This window comes from Amblyraja radiata, chromosome 6 (assembly GCF_010909765.2).
Source record: "Amblyraja radiata isolate CabotCenter1 chromosome 6, sAmbRad1.1.pri, whole genome shotgun sequence".
Taxonomy (NCBI): Eukaryota; Metazoa; Chordata; class Chondrichthyes; order Rajiformes; family Rajidae; genus Amblyraja; species Amblyraja radiata.
In genome coordinates, this window is record NC_045961.1 from 51628322 (window position 1) to 51649116 (window position 20795).

Sequence of the window (20795 nt, forward strand, 5' to 3'; positions counted from 1 at the left end):
GCTCCATGTGCCTGCCATCCTTCACTCCTCCCACCGATCATTTCTTGTTACTGTCTCACCATTCTCCCTATGTTCTGTGTACTAGTCCCTCTCCGCTCGCAATCCTGAAGCAGGATTTCGCCCCAAAACATCGTCCATTTCTTTTCATCCACAGATGCTGCTCGACTCATTGCGTTCTTCCACCAGATTGTTCGTTGCTCCAGAACATTCTTTATGACTATTTGATTTGCACAGCTTGACAATTGTAGTCAAACCAAAACTATTGGCCCATGAATTTGCACCCAAAGGCACTTTGTTAGCCTTACTCTCTTTGGTGGCAGAATAAAATAATTCCCTTGTGCATATTGAAGCTGTGATGTTTATATTCGATAATAGATTGCTTTGCTTTTCAGGTACCAGCATAGAGCATTACAGTTTAGCCAGAGGCAGAGCTCCCTCTACAGTGTCACACACACAACATCATTTCTTACGACTCCTAGCTTCCATACACCTGTTTAATATCATCATAAATTGATGTCAAATGTTCCCACTTGTCACTGGATTGAGACTACCATTGAAATTGTTTTCATATTGAGATCATTCAGTTCCAGTATGCATTTTGTATTCCCATCAGCTGTGAGATTAAAATTTGCAGAGACGCAAAAATGCAGATGCTGAAATCCTGATGAAAAGAAACAAACTGCTGGAGGAGCTCAGCGGGTCAGGCAGCATCTGTGAAGGGAAATAAAGAGTCAATGTTGGAATCTGGAAGAATGGTCTCGACCCGAAACGTCGAATTTCCATCTGCAGATGTGCCTGACCCACTGAGTCCAGCAGCTTGTTTTATGTTATTAAAAAAATTACAAATAATAGCTAACATTCATAATGCCTTTAGTTACGATGTATATATTGGGAATTGGACATTAAGTGCAACTTTAATTTTAAACCTTGTAAGTTCTTGATATGAAATGGGTTTATTGGAATTACAGTCAACACGCAACAAAATGATAACGACTTGTAATCATGCAACTTAATGACAGCATTTGAAAATTAATGACTAACATTTTGTTGACATGTTTTAATCATTTTTATCAACCATGTTGATCGTACTGTACACTGAATCATTTTCAAAATGTGAATGCTGCTTTTGAGCAGTAATTAAGACTGTTCAGACATTGGTACCCATATTATTGTTTAAATAACTTGCAGCAACTTAATTTGAACTGAGGCTTCCTCTGGAACTCGGTTTAAGTAGCTGCTATCGGTCATTTGCTCATTTCCTATATTGATATGGTTTCCCCTCTAGAGAGAGAGACATAAATTGAATTCAAACAGAAATCACCAAGTCAATGTGAGAAAAGTCAGAACAAGGAAAGAAGAATGGGAGAGAATGAAAATGGGCAAAGAGTTCATGACAGACGCAAAGGAACTGGAGCAGGCCGAGATCATGAAAGAGGAGAAAATGCTGAGAGGGTTTGTTAGTTTTATTATCAAAGCCTTGACTGCTTTGGTACCAATCCAGAGCTGGTCTTGATTTTGTGCATTTTGTTGCCTCAGGGCAGCAGTATCTTAATTGCCTTTAAATTGGTCTTTTGCTCAGATCAATGGCTTGCTATGGTTTCCACATCTTAATAAAGCACCATCATGCATTAAAATAATCTTTCTGAATATTCTGGGCCTTTCTATCTAATGAACTCTCTGCTCAACTAATTCATAATGATCAATTTCTTTTTCATTCTTTTCCTAAAGCTTTTTTGTAAGTGCTATATAACATTTTCAATGCAATTAATTAGTCAATCAATCAATCCGTTCCATTTGTCTGCATTGCTACTTTTGGTGTTTTATAATAAATTGTTTACATTTTGTATTTGATAGCCACATTTTGATTATATTAAAAAATAATCAGTGTAATTAACAGGGGAAAGGAAAAAATGTAAGTTTCACCATCTTTTAACAATAAAAAAATTTCAGCTAAATATGACTTTTATATTGAAATATATTTATCTTCTTAATTTGCAGGCCTTGGGACACCAATGCTAAAAATATAGTTAGACTTGCTTGTAAATATTAATGTCTGATTCAAGGGTTGGTGTCGGATGGAATTACAAGCTTTCATGTTAAGGACAGATTAATGGTTGGGGAAGTCTTCAAAATGCTCCTTCCAGTATATGTTGACTATGGTTTTTGTCCTTCATGGGTACCCCCCTATCTTCACTGTAACTGGTTCTTCGGTAGTTGCACCCTTTTACAACTGAAAATCCTAGGCATAATTTGTCCTTCATTGAGTTACTGACTCTCCTATTATTGAGATCACTGGTTTTCCTTTAGGTGCCTTAAGAGCTGTTTCTTTTTCTTTTGAGGAAGGGCGGATCTTTCAATCCAAGAACATCGTATGCCTCTGATTAAATAATTCCTCAATCACCCGAGCATTCGAATCGAACCAGTCCCAAATCTTCATGATTACTTCACTCCATGTTGGTGCTTTTTAGGTCTTTCTGTGACTTCTCTCTTTCCCATCCATTCACATTGTTCTGCTTTATAATGGGTTCATTTACCTGTTTCTGTCTGTTGCCTTTAACATAGTTGACCACACCATCCTTCTGCAACAAATCTGGGTAGGACTGTCCTTTGTCCTTAACCTGTCCCGATGGTTTCTCTAGCCTTCAGCGTGCTAAAGGATCAACCCTTGTCTTTCATCTATTTCTATTGCTCACTCCAGCAACTTCTGTCAAATCCACAGTTACAGGTTCCATGTGTAACCTGACAACACCCAAGTTGTACCTCATTATGCCCCCAGGGAAGCAGTTTCGGTGTGTTTACTGTGTAAATGCAAGTGATTGTTAACCTAAACTCTTTAGTATTCCTTTTTAGATATTTCTGATCTATGGGGTCTTCATCTTCAGTAGTGGCATTTTTTTAATCCCTTTTCATCCTTCAGGTTTAAGGAAATTGGAGTTGAAAAGTACAAAAATTTACACACTACTATCGCAGAAACAAAATCATCATTCTGTTAAAATTTAATTATTTTTTAAAAACTAGGTCATTTTGCAGTTACTTGATGGAAATATTTTTTTTATTGGGAGAGTGAGGTTGAAATAATGAAAGTTTTTGAATTGATTTTCTTTTCCTCACTGGGTATAAATCTGTTGCTTTTATTCTGCATTAGTGGCAAAAACGATGACAGGTTCACATATAACATCTACTAACATGCATTGCTATCTCTTTATATATTCAGCTTTACAGGATTTATCTTTTATTCTTTCCCAGCTTTGAATCAAATGAAAGGAAATATTTAAATTTTATTACATTATTCTATTGCTTTATAAATTTTAAGAGTATCAACATGTAATATTGTCATTGATATTATGAATAGTAACAAATTTCTGAATATCATGTATTTTTGGATGTATATGATTAAATTATGTACTTGAATGCTGCAAACAGTATTTTGGGGAAAAATGTAAAAATGTACCAGATTTTATTGAGATCCAGAAGTAAACTTCATAAATTTTATTTGCAGAATGGTTAATGAGCACATTGATTGTCAACTTTGATACTATGCTTTGAAACTTAACTGTGGAACACCTCTCTAGAAAAATTGCCAATATGTTTGCTGATTAATAAAGTCTTTCTTTCTGCTTCTGACACCAGATCTCATGGATCGGACCGTACAGATTATTCATACCCTGCTACTCCAAACCATCATTCACAGCAGCAGCAAATACCCGCCTCGTATTTGTCAGATGACAACCAGCAGCAAATGTCGGCTGGGAATCAAGTTCAGGAACAAGACTGCAAATCGTCAGCAGCAGGGTATAGGCACACTACTTTGAATAGGCCTCAACAACCCCCACCACCTCCACCACCAACTACTATAAATAATGCCCATTCACCTCCACATCCGCCATTGGACCACAGGTAAATTGTTTGTATTTAAGCTCCAATTACAATATACTGTGATCTAATGTTCCAATATTTCATTAACTATATTCACAGCATTTTTTCCTCGGGTTTAGGTTCATTATTGTCATGGGTACAGTGAAAATCTTTGTTCTGCATGTTATCCAATCAGATCAGATAATACTGGGTACAATTGCAAGCAAGTCGAACTCAAGTACAATAGGTGGAAACTAGGGTAAGATACAGAATATAGTTCTCGGTATTGTAGCACACCAGTTCTGTAGGCAAAGTCCAATATCCGCAAAGGGGAGAAGTGAATCGGACAGTACCCTAATTTAGTTTATAGATGATGTTTAGTTTAGAGATACAGCTTGAAAACTGAACCTTTGGCCAACCGAGTCCACACCGCCCAGCGATCGCCCATACACTAGTTCTATCCTACACACTAAGGACAATTTACAGAAGCTAATTAACCTGCACGGCTTTTAAAGTATGGGAGGAAACCAGATAAAAACCACGCAGTCACAGGGAGAACGTACAGACAACACCCGTAGCCCGGATCGAACCCGGGTCTCTGGCACTGTAAGGCAGCAACTCTACCACTGTGCCACCCTGGTGTTTGTGATAAACACCTGATGACAGAGAAGAAGCCTTTCCTGAGCCAGGTTGTGTATGCTTTCAATCTGATGGCAGCAGGACGAAGGGAGAATGACTGGAGTGGGACACCTTTGATTATGTTGGCCTTTTTTAGATGCATCGACTCAGTCGATAAAGATTCCAGGCGAGACCCTCGGAACCGTTGACCTTGGGAGCTACCTCTCTGAAGGCGGACGTTGCTGATAAAATTCACCACCACCTTCAGTACAGCAGCACAGTTTCTAGTCGAATGAGGAAAAACAGTATTTGTGGATCTCAGACCCAGCAATCACTAGGCAGCAATGACTCCTGCCTTTGTGTATCCTTGTGAGACTGGACCACCTACTGCAGACACATCTAGACTCTGAGGGGAAAAATACTACCAATTCTGTCTCCACACTATCCTGCAAAGGATAAGTAATCCAACATGAGGGTCTTCTCCCAAACCAGCGTTCCCTGTTATTAGGCCCCAAGTTACATTGGGCAGGCCATCGTGCTCACGAGTCCCACATCACCCTCCCAGAACACTTGCTTAATGCCAAGCTTTCTTATGGGAAGAGATTATCAGGTCTACAGAGGAAAACATTCAAGGATATGCTCAAAACACCTTAAAGAAATGCAACATAGCTGGGAATCTATGGCCATGACTGCTTTGTGTGGAGAAAGAGCATTCGAGAGGGTTTGAAGAACCCAGATTCCATGCTCTGGTAGTACAAAGAAACAAAGTGGTGAAAGGAAGGCACCAGTTCATAAACTATTTGTGTGCCTGTCCCCTCAAACACTTTCTATTCCATTTATGGGAGTGTCTGTGATTCCTATGTTGGCCTCATTTGGCACCTCTCAACCCACAGAGTGGAAGCAAATCATCCTCGATCTCAAGTGACTGCCTAAGAAGAACCACATATTAACAAAAATGTTTTGCCTGCCATCTACTTCATGCTTAAGTTTAATTTCACTAGACAATAGGTCCAGGAGTAGGCAATTCGGCCCTTTGAGCCAGCCCATTCACTGTGATCTACATGTTGATTTACATGTTAGCATATTTTCTATTCATTCATGTTATGTGAAAACCCTGTTTAACTGTTTTCTTGATTATATATCCAGCTCCTCTCTTTGAGAATTGGCATAAAATGTGACTTTAATTGATGTTGATGGGGTTGAATGCAACCTTTCTATGTTTGTAAGTGAACACGTGACTAAAATATTTTTAGATTTAAAAATATCAGAATTTAGTTGTTACAATTTTTAAACAAAATAAATATTTTCATTGCAGTGTGCTGCCTCCTCTTCAGATAACGGAATATTACAACTCAACATGCCCTCCTTTTCTTCCCCCTGACCCGGTAATTCCATCAGCACAAACGGCCTTTGTCAGTCCACTCCAAGTGCCTGCTCCTCCAGCTCTCCATTCTGGATCAATGGTAATGGTTGCATCTTCTTCATGCTCATTGCCACCTGCAGCAGCTCCTCCACTCGGTCCTCCTGTACCTCCTCCACCTCCAGCTCTGCCAGCACCACCACCATCGGTTGATTCCTCTCCGATGCACTCTCAACCTGCTGTGGAAAACAAATGGCATGAATCGGCAAGCACTCCTCTCAATGATGCCAGAAGTGATCTCCTTGCTGCTATACGTGTGGGTAAGTAATAAATGTGGTGAATTTCATTCATTTGCTGAATTATTTATTTTATAGGAGAACTGTTCACATAGATAGACACAAAAAGCTGGAGTAACTCAACGGGTCAGACAGCTGGAGAAAAGAAATGGGCGACGTTTTGGGTCGAGACAATCGGGAACAATCTTCCTGCATCTAACCTGTCCAACCCCTTAAGAATTTTGTAAGTTTCTATAAGATTCCCCCCTCAATCTTCTAAATTCTAGCGAGTACAAGCCGAGTCTATCCAGTCTTTCTTCATATGAAAGTCTTGACATCCCAGGAATCAGTCTGGTGAACCTTCTCTGTACGCCCTCTATGACAAGAATGTCCTTCCTCAGATTAGGAGACCAAAACTGTACGCAATACTCCAGGTGTGGTCTCACCAAGACCCTGTACAACTGCAGTAGAACCTCCCTGCTCCTATACTCAAATCCTTTTGCTCCAGCTTTTCAGATCCAGTTACTCCAGCTTTTTGTGTCTATCTTCGGTTTAAACCAGCATCTGCAGTTCCTTCCTACACTATGTTTACATATCTGTTGTGCTGTTGCAAGTAAGAATTTCAATGTTCCATTTTGAGACGAATTACAATAAAATAGAGACACAAAGCTGGAGTAACTCAGCGGATCAAACAGCATCTCTGGAGAAAAGAAATGGGTGATGTTTTGGGTCGAGACCCTTCTTCAGACCCAAAACGTCACCTATTCCTTTTCTCCAGAGATCTGTCTGACCTGAGTTACTCCAGCTTTTTGTGTTTTTCTTTGGTTTAAACCAGCCTCTGCAGTTCCTTCTACACTATGTTTGCATATCTGTTGCTGCAAGTAAGAATTTCTATGTTCCATTTTGGGACATATGACAATAAAACACTCTTGAACATGGAGGGAGAGATCGAGTGGTATAATTTTCCACAGAAGCTTTCATCCTCTTATCTATCATTTTATTAGAAATGAGGCAATTCTATTCAAGAACCACAGTGAATATAAACTGTACCTCATAGTCATACAGCGTTGAAACAGGCCCTTCGATCCAACTTGCCCACGTTGACCAACATGCCCCATTTACACTAGTCCTACCTGCTTGTGCTTCCTTATATATCCTCCATATCCCTCTAAACCTATCCTAGGCAAGAACCCTCTGGCAGCTCATTCCATATACCTACCATCCTTTGTAGAATAAAAAAAGTTGCCCCTCAGGTTCGTACCCCCCTCACCTTAAATCTCTGTTCTCTGGTTCTTGATTCCCCTACTCTGGATTTATCCTATCTATTCCTATCATGATCTTATACACCTCTATTAGATCACTGTTCATCCTCCTGTTCAGCAAGGCATAAAGTCCTAGTCTGCTCAACCTCTCCCCATAGCTCAGGCCTTCAAATCCTAACAACATCCGCGTAAATCTTCTTTGCTCCCATTCCAGCTTGTGACTTCTCTGTTCGTAGGCCCACAAATGACTATCCCCACCTGAAAGAACCTTGCAGTCCACATTGTAGAATGCATGATGTGTGGATATAGTTAACAATTTTGAGGTTGCAATTGACCATTCTCTCAAATATTCTTAAGAAGAAGGGAATAAAGTTTAAAAATTAGATTTGACACTTATTTTTTAAAAGCGAGGTCAAATTCATCACTAATATTTCTGAAGTAATGGGCCTGTCCCACTTAGGCGATTTTTCAGGCGACTGTCAGAGTGGAACAAGCGCACACGTACACCCACGCGCCCACGAACTCGCGCGCACACGGACGGGCGCGTGCATTGACGCACGCACATTCCTTCAGCAGCCCGTTATGCAGGCAGGGGACAGGGCAAGCGGGGGAGCGCTGAGTGAAATTCACATGGTGCAAAGCCAATGTGATAGTCACACACCGCGATGAACAGGAAGGTTGGCGCTGTAATTAAGAAGCTAAAAAGCACAGTGTACGGTAAGTCCTTTAAAAGAAGGGGTAGAGAGGGGGGAGAAGGAGTGGAGACAATTTTTAAGAAGCAAGAGATACATGGCTGTGAAGCTCGGCGGACATTAATATTACCGGTCGGTTATCCTTGGTTCTGAAAACTACTGCTTACGTTTTTTTTCCCCAATGAGCCAAAGAAATTCACCGGTCAGCACCGGCTATAACCTACGAGAACCTAAGAGAACCTTCGACCTCCTGGCAAACCACCTACATGTTGAAAAATTTGCGGCGACTAGAATGAGGCCGCGACTAGTTCCCAGAATGCAGCAACTCCTCATGACCATGAAGGCGACTCCCCGGCAACCACCCGCGAACATGTGGCGACTTCTCCTGCAGTCGCCTAAAAAGTCGTCTAAATGAGACCGGCCCATTAGCTAAAATTTTAGTCTTAATTGCCAGTATTTCCAATCTAATGAGGAATGGTAACTAATCTCTTTTTTTCCATCCAAATTAGGGATTTTATTTTTCTTCTTCACGATCAATCAGCGAGGTTAATGAACACTGGTGGATAATTGTGGAATAATTGGAGTGCAGTTTGTGCTAATTGGAATGTGGGATTCTATTATTTTAATGTCCTATCCATAATATTAGTGAAAATAGTATCTTAATTTATGTATCCATTTGAGTTACATTTAAACTTAGGACAATTATACTTGTGTGAGTTCATCATCCTTTTGTCTCACATCTTGTATGTTCATCTCTGGCCTTTGTCTAACCATCTGCCTATCAACCCCCCCCTCGCCTATGTTCACCTATGACCTGTCATGCTCTGTCCTGCCCCTCCACACTTCTAGCTATATTTATCCCCGCCCCTGCAATCAGTCTCAGAAGACTAAGAAGTCTAAGCATTATTTATCCATGTTCTCCAGGGATGGTGCCTGACCCGCTGAGTGACTCCAGCATTTTGTGTCTTTCCTTGGTAAACCAGCACCTGCAGTTCCTTATTTTTACAGTTATACTTCTTTCTTAAATGTTAGATCCTGAACATACAGGGACTCGGTTACAGGATATATTTAGTGAAATAGTAAAGTTTGGTTGTAGTTATCTATATTACTAAAATTCTCATCTTGACCACTTCCTGTTGTTCTGTATATTGATTTTAGAAAAAACGCTACCACTTACGGCTGTGATTTTTGGCCATCTTACTCAGAGTCTCCATCCGCTGCGCAGGACAAGAGGATTTTTCCCATTGATTAAAAATAAGAGTTATTAGTGTTTAAAAAATGTTGAGATTCTCTCAACTGAAGGCCACGCCCCTTCCGGAGGGACTCTAAATCCCGGACGTGTGGAGGTGCCTCAGTTCTCTGCAAGATTCATAGATTCATAGAAAATAGGTGCAGGAATAGGCCATTCGGCCCTTCAAGCCTGCACCGCCATTCAATATGATCATGGCTGATCATCCAACTCAGTATCCTGTACCTGCCTTCTCTCCATACCCCCTGATCCCTTTAGCCACAAGGGCCACATCTAACTCCCTCTTAAATATAGCAAGGGGGAGCAAATATAGATGGGGGAGCGAGAGGTCACAATTCTCAGTCTGAGCTGTGAATAACACTGAACACATGTCTACTAAACTGAGTGGTTTTACTGACCTGTCAGTGCCCTTAATGTGGTTTGAAAATGTAGTTTGACAGTACTAATGCTGTGTTGCCTTTGGTTTGAAAGTGCTAAAGCTGTGTTGCCTTTGGTTTGGAAATGCTAAAGCCGTGTTGCCTTTGGTTTGAAAGTGCTAAAGCCGTGTTGCCTTTGGTTTGAAAGTGCTAAAGCCGTGTTGCCTTTGGTTTGAAAGTGCTAAAGCCGTGTTGCCTTTGGTTTGAAAGTGCTAAAGCCGTGTTGCCTTTGGTTTGAAAGTGCTAAAGCCGTGTTGCCTTTGGTTTGAAAGTGCTTAAGCTGTGTCGCCTTTGGTTTGAAAGTGCTAAAGCTGTGTCGCCTTTGGTTTGAAAGTGCTAAAGCTGTGTTGCCTTTGGTTTGAAACTGCTAAAGCTGTGTTGCCTTTGGTTTGAAAATGCTAAAGTTGCCTTGCCTAATTAAAGTTGCCTTGCCTAATTAAAGTTGCCTTGCCTAATTAAAGCTGCCTTGCCTTATATAATTAAAAGTTTAATCTTGACCACTTCCTGTTTGCGCTCTACATTGATTTTAGAAAAAACGCTACCACGCACGGCTGTGATATTTGGCCATTTTACTCAGTTCCCCTCCGCTCATCAGGTGCCGAAGATTTTTCCCATCGATGAAAAATAAAAGTTATTAGTGTTAAAAAAATGTTGAGTTTCTATCTCACGTCAATCACGCCATGAAGGCCATGCCCCTTCTGGTGGGAGGGTGGAGGGATTATAAAACCCGGAAGTGTGGGCATGGCTCAATCTCTGCAAGATGGGAAGGGAGAGGTCACGACTCGCTGTTTTTAGTGGCCTTGCACCCTGCTTGAAATGGTATGAAACTGCACTTGAATTTGGTGGCCTTGCACCCTGCTTGAAGTGGTATGAAACTGCACTTGAATTTGGTGGCCTTGCACCCTGCTTGAAATGGAATTTCAAGGAATAGCCGTGAGTCAACTGCCAGCCCACCAGCTGTGAGTGAGCTGCCAGCACAACAGGCTGAGGGACATAGCTGCCAGCCCAAGAATCCATTTGGCCCACAATGTCCATACTAGCCCTCTGGAATCCAGTCCCTTCAGTGCACAACACCCATGCTAGCGCTTCAGAAAGCACCCCCCCCCTATAATTGGAATTGGTGGAGAGGTGGAATATTGCGTTCGGGGACCAGCCCTCCCGTGTGATGCTGGGACCCAACGGGTCCCATTTAGTCTAGTGTATTTATAAATATCTGGAAAATAGAAATTAAATTGATGCATCATTCCGTTTGTTAATCGATTCAAACCTTCGATAATTTTATTTCCAAGCATTAGGATGAATACTTGTTCATCGCAGCAAGTCAGGCAGCATCTCTGGTGAACATGGTTTTCACCATCCCTTCCCTGACCTCCCTCTTCCTGATGCAGAACAATCGGTCCCCAACAGAGGCTTTATCTCTGTACCCCTCTGCCCTCACCTCAACGACTCAGAGGCCACCCATGATGTATAGCTATAAAGACAGTCAGAACCTATCCATGTTCTTCAATTGTAAAATTATGTGAATTTTTACTTTTGAATTGGTGATTGTGATTTATTTTGCATAAAGGAGCAATTTTAAATTGATCTGATGCATTTCCAGTTCTGCCATTGCTTACTGGAGTCAACTTTCTTTATTCTAGGAATTCAACTGAAGAAAGTTCAAGAGCAACTTGAGCAAGAGGCTAAGCGCGAGCCTGTTGGGAACGATGTGGCGACCATTCTGTCCAGGCGTATTGCCGTGGAATATAGTGATTCGGATGATGATTCGGAATTTGATGAGAATGATTGGTCTGAGTAACATGGGTGCTTCCATAGTTTTTTAAAATATGCTACTTCATGTTAAATTATCATGGAAAGTAACATGGAGCAAATCTGAAACAATATAGTTGTTTAAACGGATTGTGGCTGAGGCGAGAGAGAATGCTGATATATTGTGAGAATTATTCATGAAAAGAATAATTTAAAAACACCATCCAGGAGTGTGACCAATGACAACTTTTGTTAGGATTGTATAAATACAGCTGTTTATTTACAAAAAATGGATACACTTTGTAGGAACAGGTTAAGATCATAACCAAATGCCAAGTAGTAGGCCATTTCAGCATCAGCTTCAGTGTTATTGAAAATGCTTCATTGATGTATTTAAAAAAATAATGTTAAACTTTGAAGCGTACACAATGAGCATCCTGTTTTCCACAGGTTTAGACGGGTGAAACTTATCCCTGGGGTCCTGGCAAATATTTGCCATTTAAATTACTGGAAGAGAATATCTTGTTCTTTTCATTTTGCAGTTTTTGGGAGCTAGATTTTACATGTTACAACTGTGACTTTAATTGAAAGCATATCACGAGCAACAGAATTCTTTTCAGTTTTCACAAAAGGGATGTGAATGGTGTTATATAAAGATTGCTGTTTTCTATTTGAAGTAACTCCACAATTCAAGAAAGAATGGATCTATGGGGGAATATGGATCTGCTTAGAACAGGAATTGGAATACCAACACTGTAATAACGATTCAATATCCTTTCACCAGTGTGTTCAACACATTTTCCCCATCACTGAAGAAAGTAACTAGCTAAACTAAAGTTAAATTTTCATCAAACTTAAAGGACTATTTATCCATAGAGCATAAACATTGAGAATAGTAATTGCAAAATAGCTATGTACCACATTATTCTGCAGGTAAGACTTGCAACTCATTCATTCTCAATCTACTAGTTTTATTTTGATATTTTAAATGATTATCCACCTAAATTGTACCATAAATTGGAAAAGATATTATAATAATACATAGAAATGTTATACTATTCTACTGATGTATATATTGAGGTAAACATCAGATATATTGCCAAAGGTTCAATATTTATTTTAATTACAGTATGTATTGTCATAAATCTACGTAATTCAAATAAGTTCCCTTACTTTGGTATTACTGTTTTTGTTTTAATATATTAACAGTATTAACAATTTTTTTAAAATGCATCAAAACCCCTCTGTAAACATTGGCTAAGCTCAATTTGTTTCGTACTGAATTTCAATTTACAACAATTTATTTTCAGATCTTATAGATGTGTAAAATTAAAATGGCTGAAATTATGAAATTGAATTAAAATAAACTAAACAGCAAAAGAACAATTGTTCCCATTTTACTTGAATTACTTAAATCTATCTTCCAAGCATTAGAAGATAGCCCTTACACACGTAACTGTGTAACCTTAAGAACTCTAACTCAGAAATACCATTGGGGCATGTAAACGGTTGGAAATTAGAAGTTTCTGCCTGGCCGTATTTTCACTCCATCAAAAATCCCAGTGACAACGTTTTTTAGTTTAGCGTAGTATGAAAGCAGGCCTTTTGGCCCACCGACCCATGCCAACCATTGATTTACCTGTACACTAGTTCCATGTTATCCCACATTTGTATCGTACATACTAGTGGGGCAATTTTACAGAAGCCAATTAACCTACAAACCAGCAAGTCTTTAGAATATGGGAGGAAACCTAAAATTTCCTCCGGGCACAGGGAACACCCATAGAAAACCCACGTGGTCACAGGGAGAACATACAAACTCTACACAGACAGCACCCGTAGTTTGGATTGAACCCGGGTCTCAAGCACTGGAAAACAGCAACTCTACTGCTGTGCTGTTGTGTATGTGAGTAGGTATTCCAATTTTCAGTCGCTCCTGCACAATAGGGGCAATTTACTGAGGCCAATTAACCTAAAAACTCTTACATCTTTGGAATATGGGAGAAACCAGGAGCACCTGTAGGAAACCCATGCGGTCACAGGGAGAATGTACAAACTCCACACATGCAGTCCTCGAGGTTAAGATCAAACTCGGGTCTCTAGTGCTGTGAGGCAGCAGCTCTACCAGTTGTGCCACTGCAATGATAATCAATTACAGGTAGTATTAATGCAAAGATCATCTTTATTGTTGCTCCTGGAACTGTTCCTGCCATCCTTGGGATAATAGTCCATTACAGGAACTGAACAAGGGTGAGGCTCTCAGGTGGCAATAAAGTTTTCCATGCTATATTTTGATAAGCAATGTCCCACATGCAGGCAATACTTATACCCTTGCCAGAGCTATTCATTTAGTATATAGTCTATTACTGTTTGTCATTTATTAGTATGCACTGATTGCTATTTTCATGAGGTGTAAAATCCTTGAGACATCTTAAAGTTGTAAAAAGTGTTATTTAAGTGTAAATTGTTTCTTTGGAGCTCAGGCCCAATATATTAAATAGTGGTTACATTTTAATTAATAATCCAAATCCCTATATTCACAGTTACTGTTGATAGAAAATACTTAATCCACTGCATGCATAGTAATTTTAAAGTTTAATAGACAATTGGTGCAGGAGTAGGCCATTCAGCCCTTCGAGTCAGCACTGCCAAATAATGTGATCATGGCTGATCATCCACAATCAGTACCCCATTCCTGCCTCTCCATATCCCCTGACTCCGCTATCATTAAGAGCCGTATCTAGCTCTCTCTTGAAAGTATCCAGAGAACCGGCCTCCACTGCCCTCTGAGATAGAGAATTCCACAGACTCACAACTCTCTATTATGAAGGCCAACATGCCATTTGCTTTCTTCACTGCCTGCTGAACTATGTGAAAAAGTGTTTCCTCATCTCCGTTCTAAATGGCTTACCCCTTATTCTTAAACTGTGGCCCCTGGTTCTGGACTCCCCCAACATCGGAAACTTCTGCCTCATTCCTGCCTCTAGCATGTCCAAACCCTTAATAATATTATATGTTTCAATAAGATTCCCTCTCATCCTTCTAAATTCCAGAGTATACAAGCCCAGCTGCTCCATTCTCTAGGCATATGACAGTCCCGCCATCCCGGGAATTAGCCTTGTGAACCTATGCTGCACACTCAATAGCAAGAATGTCCTTCCTCAAATTTGGAGACCTAAACTGCACACAATACTCCAGGTGTGGTCTCACTAGGGCCCTGTACAACTGCAGGAGGACCTATTTGCTCCTATATTCAACTTATCTTGTTATGAAGGCCAACATGCCATTTGCTTTCTTCACTGCCTGCTGAACCTACATGCTTACTTCAGATCAGTCTGAAGAAGGGTTTTGGCCCGAAACATTGCCTATTTCCTTCGCTCCATAGATGCTGCTGCACCCACTGAGTTTCTCCTGCACTTTTGTCTACCACAGGTTTGCAGGAACTGGTTGAAAATGTGATTTTTTTTTTTCTATTACAAATCTCAAATTGTGGAGGACAGAAGCAAATAAATAAATGATGGGTCTTAGTCCCAAACGTTATGGAGGCACTGTATCTTGCTGTTCACCATTGATCTCAGGGAATCTTGTTCATAGCTCATTGATACGAAATGTTTCTGTCATACTACCAATGCTGCATTTTTGGTTATTATTCACAATTATTCTTGGCTTCCTTATGTGCGACAGAAGTTCCATAAAGTTCCTTTCTTTTTTGTTAACTTTGAGTGTACTTCAAAATGCCGGTTGGCCCACTTGGATTTATCTGCCAAAGTCATTGCACAAAGACCAGGAGCAGAACCAGATACATGGTGGTTGTTGTTTTTTTGCTACTGGAACAAGAACCAAGACCGATTATTTCCCTTGGAGTGTCTGAAGCTGAGGGAGAACGTGCTAGAAGTATATAAAATTATAAGTGGCATAGATATAGACAGTCGAACCTTTATTCCGGCTTGGAGATGTCAAAGAGTAGATGACAAAGCTTTAATATGAGAGGGGCAAATTTTAAAGGAGATGGTCCAGTTTTTTACACAGAGGGTGGTGGGTGCCTGGAACATGCTGCCAGGGATGGTGCTGGAGGCAGATATGATAGTGGCATTTAGAAAAGCACATGGGAACGGAGGGATATGGATCACATCAGTCAAAGATTAGTTTTAACATGGCATCATGTTTGGCATAGACACTCTGGGCCAAAGGGACTGTTCCTGTGCTACCTTTAATGTGAGAGGGCAAAATTTAAAGGGATGGGTGCTTGGAATGCGTTGCCAGGGAAGCTGGTAGAAACAATAGTGACATTTCAGATGCTTTTGGATAGATACAAGACAAGATACAAGATACATTTATTTGTCACATGTGCCAGTTGGCACAGTGAAATGTGATCACCATGGATACATGGATATGGAGGGATATGAATCGTGTGCAGGCAGAGGAGATTACTTTAACTTGGCTTCATGTTCAGCATGGATATTGCGGGCCAAATGGCCTGTTCCTGTGCTGTATTGTTCCATGTAAGACCAGTAATTCTATGAAACCAAAAACCATACCTTGCATGAGCTTCAGTAACTTATATCATTAGCCATTTCACATATCCCAACCTGAATAATTCCTAATTAGACATAAGGCATTGCAATTTCAAGCTGGAAACTGCCTCAGTAATGCTGCTTAACTATTTTTATACTGACAGGTAATTTTACACTTGGATTTGGAAGCTGTTGGTTTTGTTTGTATGCCAGTGAGATCTTAAATGGAGAAAGGTTTGCTATTTTTGATAACATGATATATAATTAGCCTTAAACACTGATAATTGCCAAGAAATTAAATTACTTAAGATATCCACCTTCTGCAGAACCTCTGCCAACAAATTTAAGGAATAACTAACTATAGGGTACTGTATTCAGTTCAGCGCACCATGTTATAGGAAAGATGTTTTCAACCTGGAAAGGGTGCTGAGAAGAGTTACGGGGATGTTGCCATTGGCCGGCGGTTCACCCGAGGGGGTGCTATAGGGAGAGGTGAGCAGGCGAGGGCTTTACTTGGAGTTCAGGAGGATGAGGGGTGATCTTTTAGAAGTGTACAAAAACATTGGAGGAATGGATCACGTAAATGCACAGCCTTTTGCCCATAGTTGGGGAACATAGTAGTGTGAACTGGGAGGAGGATGCTATGAGAATGCAGAATGACTTGGACAGGTTGGGTGAGTGGGCAGATGCATGGCAGCTGCAGTTTAATGTGGATAAATGTGAGGTTATCCACTTTGGTAGCAAAACAGGAAGGCAGATTATTATCTAAATGGTGTCAGTTGGGAAAAGGGGAAGTACAACGGGATCTGGGGGGTCCTTGTCCATCAGTCAATGAAAGTAAGCATGCAGCTACAGCAGGCAGTAAAGAAAGCGAATGGCATGTTGGCCTTCATAATAAGAGGAGTTGAGTATGGGAGCAAATCGGTCCTTCTACAGTTGTACAGGGCACTAGTGAGACCACAACTGGAGTATTGTGTGCAATTTTGCTTTCCAAAATTGAGGAAGGACATTCTTGCTATTGAGGGAGTGCAGCGTAGGTTCACAAGGTTAATTCCTGGGATGGGACTGTCATATGCTGAGAGAATGGAGCAGCTGGGCTTGTATACGCTGGAATTTAGAAGGATGAGAGGGAATCTTATTGAAACGTATAAGATTATTAAGGGCTTGGACACGCTAGAGGCAGGAAACATGTTCCCGATGTTAGGGGAGTTCAGAACCAGGGGCCACAGTTTAAGAATAAGTGGTAAGCCATTTAGAACAGAGATGAGGAAACACTTTTTCACACAGAGTTGGGAGTCTGTGGAATTCTCTGCCTGTAGAGGGCGGTGGAGGCCGGTTCTCTGGATACTTTCAAGAGAGAGCTAGATAGGGCTCTTAAAGATAGTGGAGTCGGGGGAAATGGGGAAAAGGCAGGAACGGGGTACTGATTGGAGGTGAATGGCGGTGCTGGCTCGAAGGACCGAATGGCCTACTCCTGCACCTATTGTCTATCGTTTATTGGAATCGAGAACCAGAGTATGTGAAGGGGGAAAGATTTAATAGGAACCTGAGGGGTAACATTTTTACACAAAGGGTGATGGGTATATGGAACGAGTTGCCGGAGGAGGTAGTTGAGGCATGTATAATCGCAATGTTTAAGAAACATTTAGACAGGTACGTGAATAAGATAAGTTTAGAGGGACATGGGCCAAATGCAGGCAGGTGGGACTAGTGTGATGGGACATGTTGGCAGGTCTGGGCAAGTTGGGCAGAAGGGCCTGTTCCCACGCTGTACGACTCTATGACTAACTCCAAGTTGAAGCTTACGTCTTTTTGCCAAGCTGCTAAGAATTTTAAACAGAATTGGCACTAAAAGGTCACAACATCATGAGCTAATTGAATAGTGTGAGAATTATAAAGAACAAAGTGTTTCCACTGTCAACTGTTGTATGGCCCTTCCAGTGGTATGTTTGGTCTAAACAGATTATAAATTGCAATCATGTTTGCCTTCCATTTGTTAACATCACTCCTTTATGGCAATTTTCCACACAATTCTACACTGGTTTCTTAATATTTAGTCATTCCAATGTTTTTTTCACTAATTATACAACTATAATATTTTAGACTTAAACCATTCCAGCAGCACAAAGTATCTGGCTGTCAGTTACAAGCTTTCTAGCCCACACAAGATGCTGATGTCTTGACTAAGGCAAATTCATTTTCATCCCATAAATGGCAAGTTATCAAGAAGATCAAAATTCTGGATTGTGTTTACAAATTCAGAACCAAAATCAAGAACTAGAGGTCATAGTTTAAGGTGAGAAGGATTATATTCAATAGGAACCAAAGGGGCTACTTTTTCACACAGAGGATGGTGGGTATATGAAATGAGCTGTCAGAGGAGGGAGTTGAAGCAGGTACTATAATAATATTTAAAACACATTTGGATAGATACATGGATAGGTAAGGTTTAGAGGAATGTGGGCCAAACGCGAGCAGGTGGAACTAGCTTAGATAGGGCATCTTGGTCGGTATAGGCAAATTGGGCTAAAGGCCCTGTTTCCATGCTGTATGATTCTACGATTCTCAGTACTAAACAAATAATTGGTTCCAGTGACACAAGAGACTGTAGATATTAGAATCTTGAGCAAACGTCAAAATGGTAGTGGAACTATAGGGCAGTATCTGTGGAGGGAAATTAATAGATGATGTTTTGGATCCTTTCACCAGACTGATAGAGTTGAGGGGAGAAAGATGGAAAAGAGAGGTGGGGTTGAAAAGGAGACAAAAGGATGTCAGAAAAAGAAAGAAGTGGTCTTCATTCTTTAGAGCTTTTGACTTTATTTCTTGTGCAGGATGAGTCTTTTGCCCAGAGTAGGAACAGTGGACATAGGTTTAAGGTGAGGGGGGAAATATTTTATGGGAACCTGAGGGATAACTTCTTCATCAAAAAGGGTGGTGGGTGTATGGAAAGAGCTGCCATAGGACGTAGTTAAATCAGATACTATCGCAACATTTTAAAATAATTTTGACAGGTACTTGGATAGGTTAGTTTTAGAGAAATACTAGACCAATTGCAGACCCATTGGGACTGCTCCACCAACACACCCGTTCCCTACCCGTAGCCTGCACGGAAGGCGTGATCCTCCAACTCAAGCCGTTCCCGAACGTAAGATTCCCGCACTCCCCTTGCCTCCCTCAGCATTGATCTTAAAAAATAATTCCAATTGCACTTGCCCTGCATGTTGCAACAGTAATTCGCCTTCCCCTGCACATCATCAGTTGAAGCTGCCATTGTGACGTCATCAGTTGAAGCTGGTCGGTTAGAAAATGAAGGTATTTTGATTTTTTAAAACTTTAATCAGTAATAAGTCGAGAAATAAAGCATAAAATATTCAGTGAAAGTGATCTCTGCCTAGAGGGGGGAAATGTGAATCAGAATATGTAAACATCTTGTGAAAGTTGGCATTTTTAAAGCTTTAATCGCGAATAACGTGTCAAATATAGGATGAAATCCTCACTGAGGCTCAGCACTGCTAGCTGAGGCATTGTGATGTCATCATTTGAAGCTACTGATTTTAATTTCAAAGTCTTTTATTTTAATCAGTAATGTGTCGAGAATAAGTTGCTGAAAAAATTAAGACATTAAGCCAGGATGAGATTGTCCTTTTGGCTGCAAATACTTTTGATTCTGAGTGGATAGAGTCCTTGAAGAAAGTTCTGTTTGAACTCTGCCCCACTACACAGCGGAACGTTTCCCATAAAGGGGCACAGAAAGACGTCAACAACATAAAGAGTTGCCTTAGAGTAATGAATGATTGTGGGGAGAATACTCCCATATTTGTCTCTCATTACTTGGATGAACTCGGTGACATTTACTAACATGGATGTCTCGATCCTACTTGGGAGAATGGAGCAGCTGTACGTTGAGGTCTGCTCTATGAAGCATGTCATGCAGCTCCAGGCTGATGTATGCGAAGATTTCCATGCCATCACAGAGGAAATTGATCGCCGAGTGGGTGCATTGGAGCGCACCTTGATCACTACTCCAGTGTGTGCATTGGAGGACATCACTGACCTGACTCAGGGCGGTGGTCCGGATGCGTCGGCGGTGATGGATGGAGCCATTGGCATGGCAGGCACAGCGTTGGGAGCTGCACCAGCAGGAGCCTCTGGCTTGGTTGTCGGAGTGAGGGCTGCGGTGGAGGGCCTTGCCTTAAACGTGGAGAGGGCTACGACAACGGATAGTCCCAGTGGATTAACGTCTTTGCCAGGCTCTCCAAAGTGGAGTCATGTTGTGAAAAAGGGTCGACGTCATGCTCCAGAGAACACTGGTGGTGGGCCAAGATTGCGCACTATTGCCACCAGGAGGATAAAGAAATGCACTACGCTGTGCCTATTATTGGTACTGGAGCTGCAGGTAACATCAAAATGATCAAGACTAAGCTGGGGAGTATTTTTGCCTCCATGTTTTCACCGGACCTAGTTGCCGAAACTTTATCTGTGTATCTTAAAGAAAAACTTGGCCGTGAAGTTACCTGTGAAAAGATTGACACTGTACACAGTAGATACAGTTCATTTAAAGTATCTGCGGAATGTAATGAGGTTGGTGAAATGTACCATCCGGAGCTCTGGCCAGAAGGGGCATTTGTCAGGCGCTATTACGAGCCGTGCAGGGTAGGAGTCATCGGATCAAGCACTGCGCCTGCTGCGGGGGGAATGACTGTGCCTGCTGGTGCTAGGAGCACTCACTAATCTCGCTAAATGACCCTTCGGGTTCTATCGTACAACTGTCGTGGCTTGCGTTTGGGCCAGAGCGCAGGGGA

At 41.1% G+C, this 20795-nt stretch overlaps 1 protein-coding gene across 3 annotated transcripts in view; it reads left to right on the top strand.

Annotated features, from left to right (window-relative positions):
* Nucleotides 1-12845, top strand: part of wasf3 (WASP family member 3) — a 59091-nt gene extending 46246 nt beyond the window's left edge. For 2 of the 3 annotated variants that reach the window (XM_033022812.1, XM_033022813.1), the window contains exons 7-9: nucleotides 3631-3897; nucleotides 5789-6153; nucleotides 11368-12845. In XM_033022812.1, the coding sequence (XP_032878703.1) occupies nucleotides 3631-3897; nucleotides 5789-6153; nucleotides 11368-11525 (790 nt within the window). In that variant the 3' untranslated portion in view covers nucleotides 11526-12845. Of the gene's footprint in view, nucleotides 1-1285; nucleotides 1453-3630; nucleotides 3898-5788; nucleotides 6154-11367 lie in introns of all 3 variants that reach the window. The other variant, XM_033022814.1, reaches the window with a different exon arrangement.
* The last annotated feature ends 7950 nt before the right edge of the window (nucleotides 12846-20795 follow it).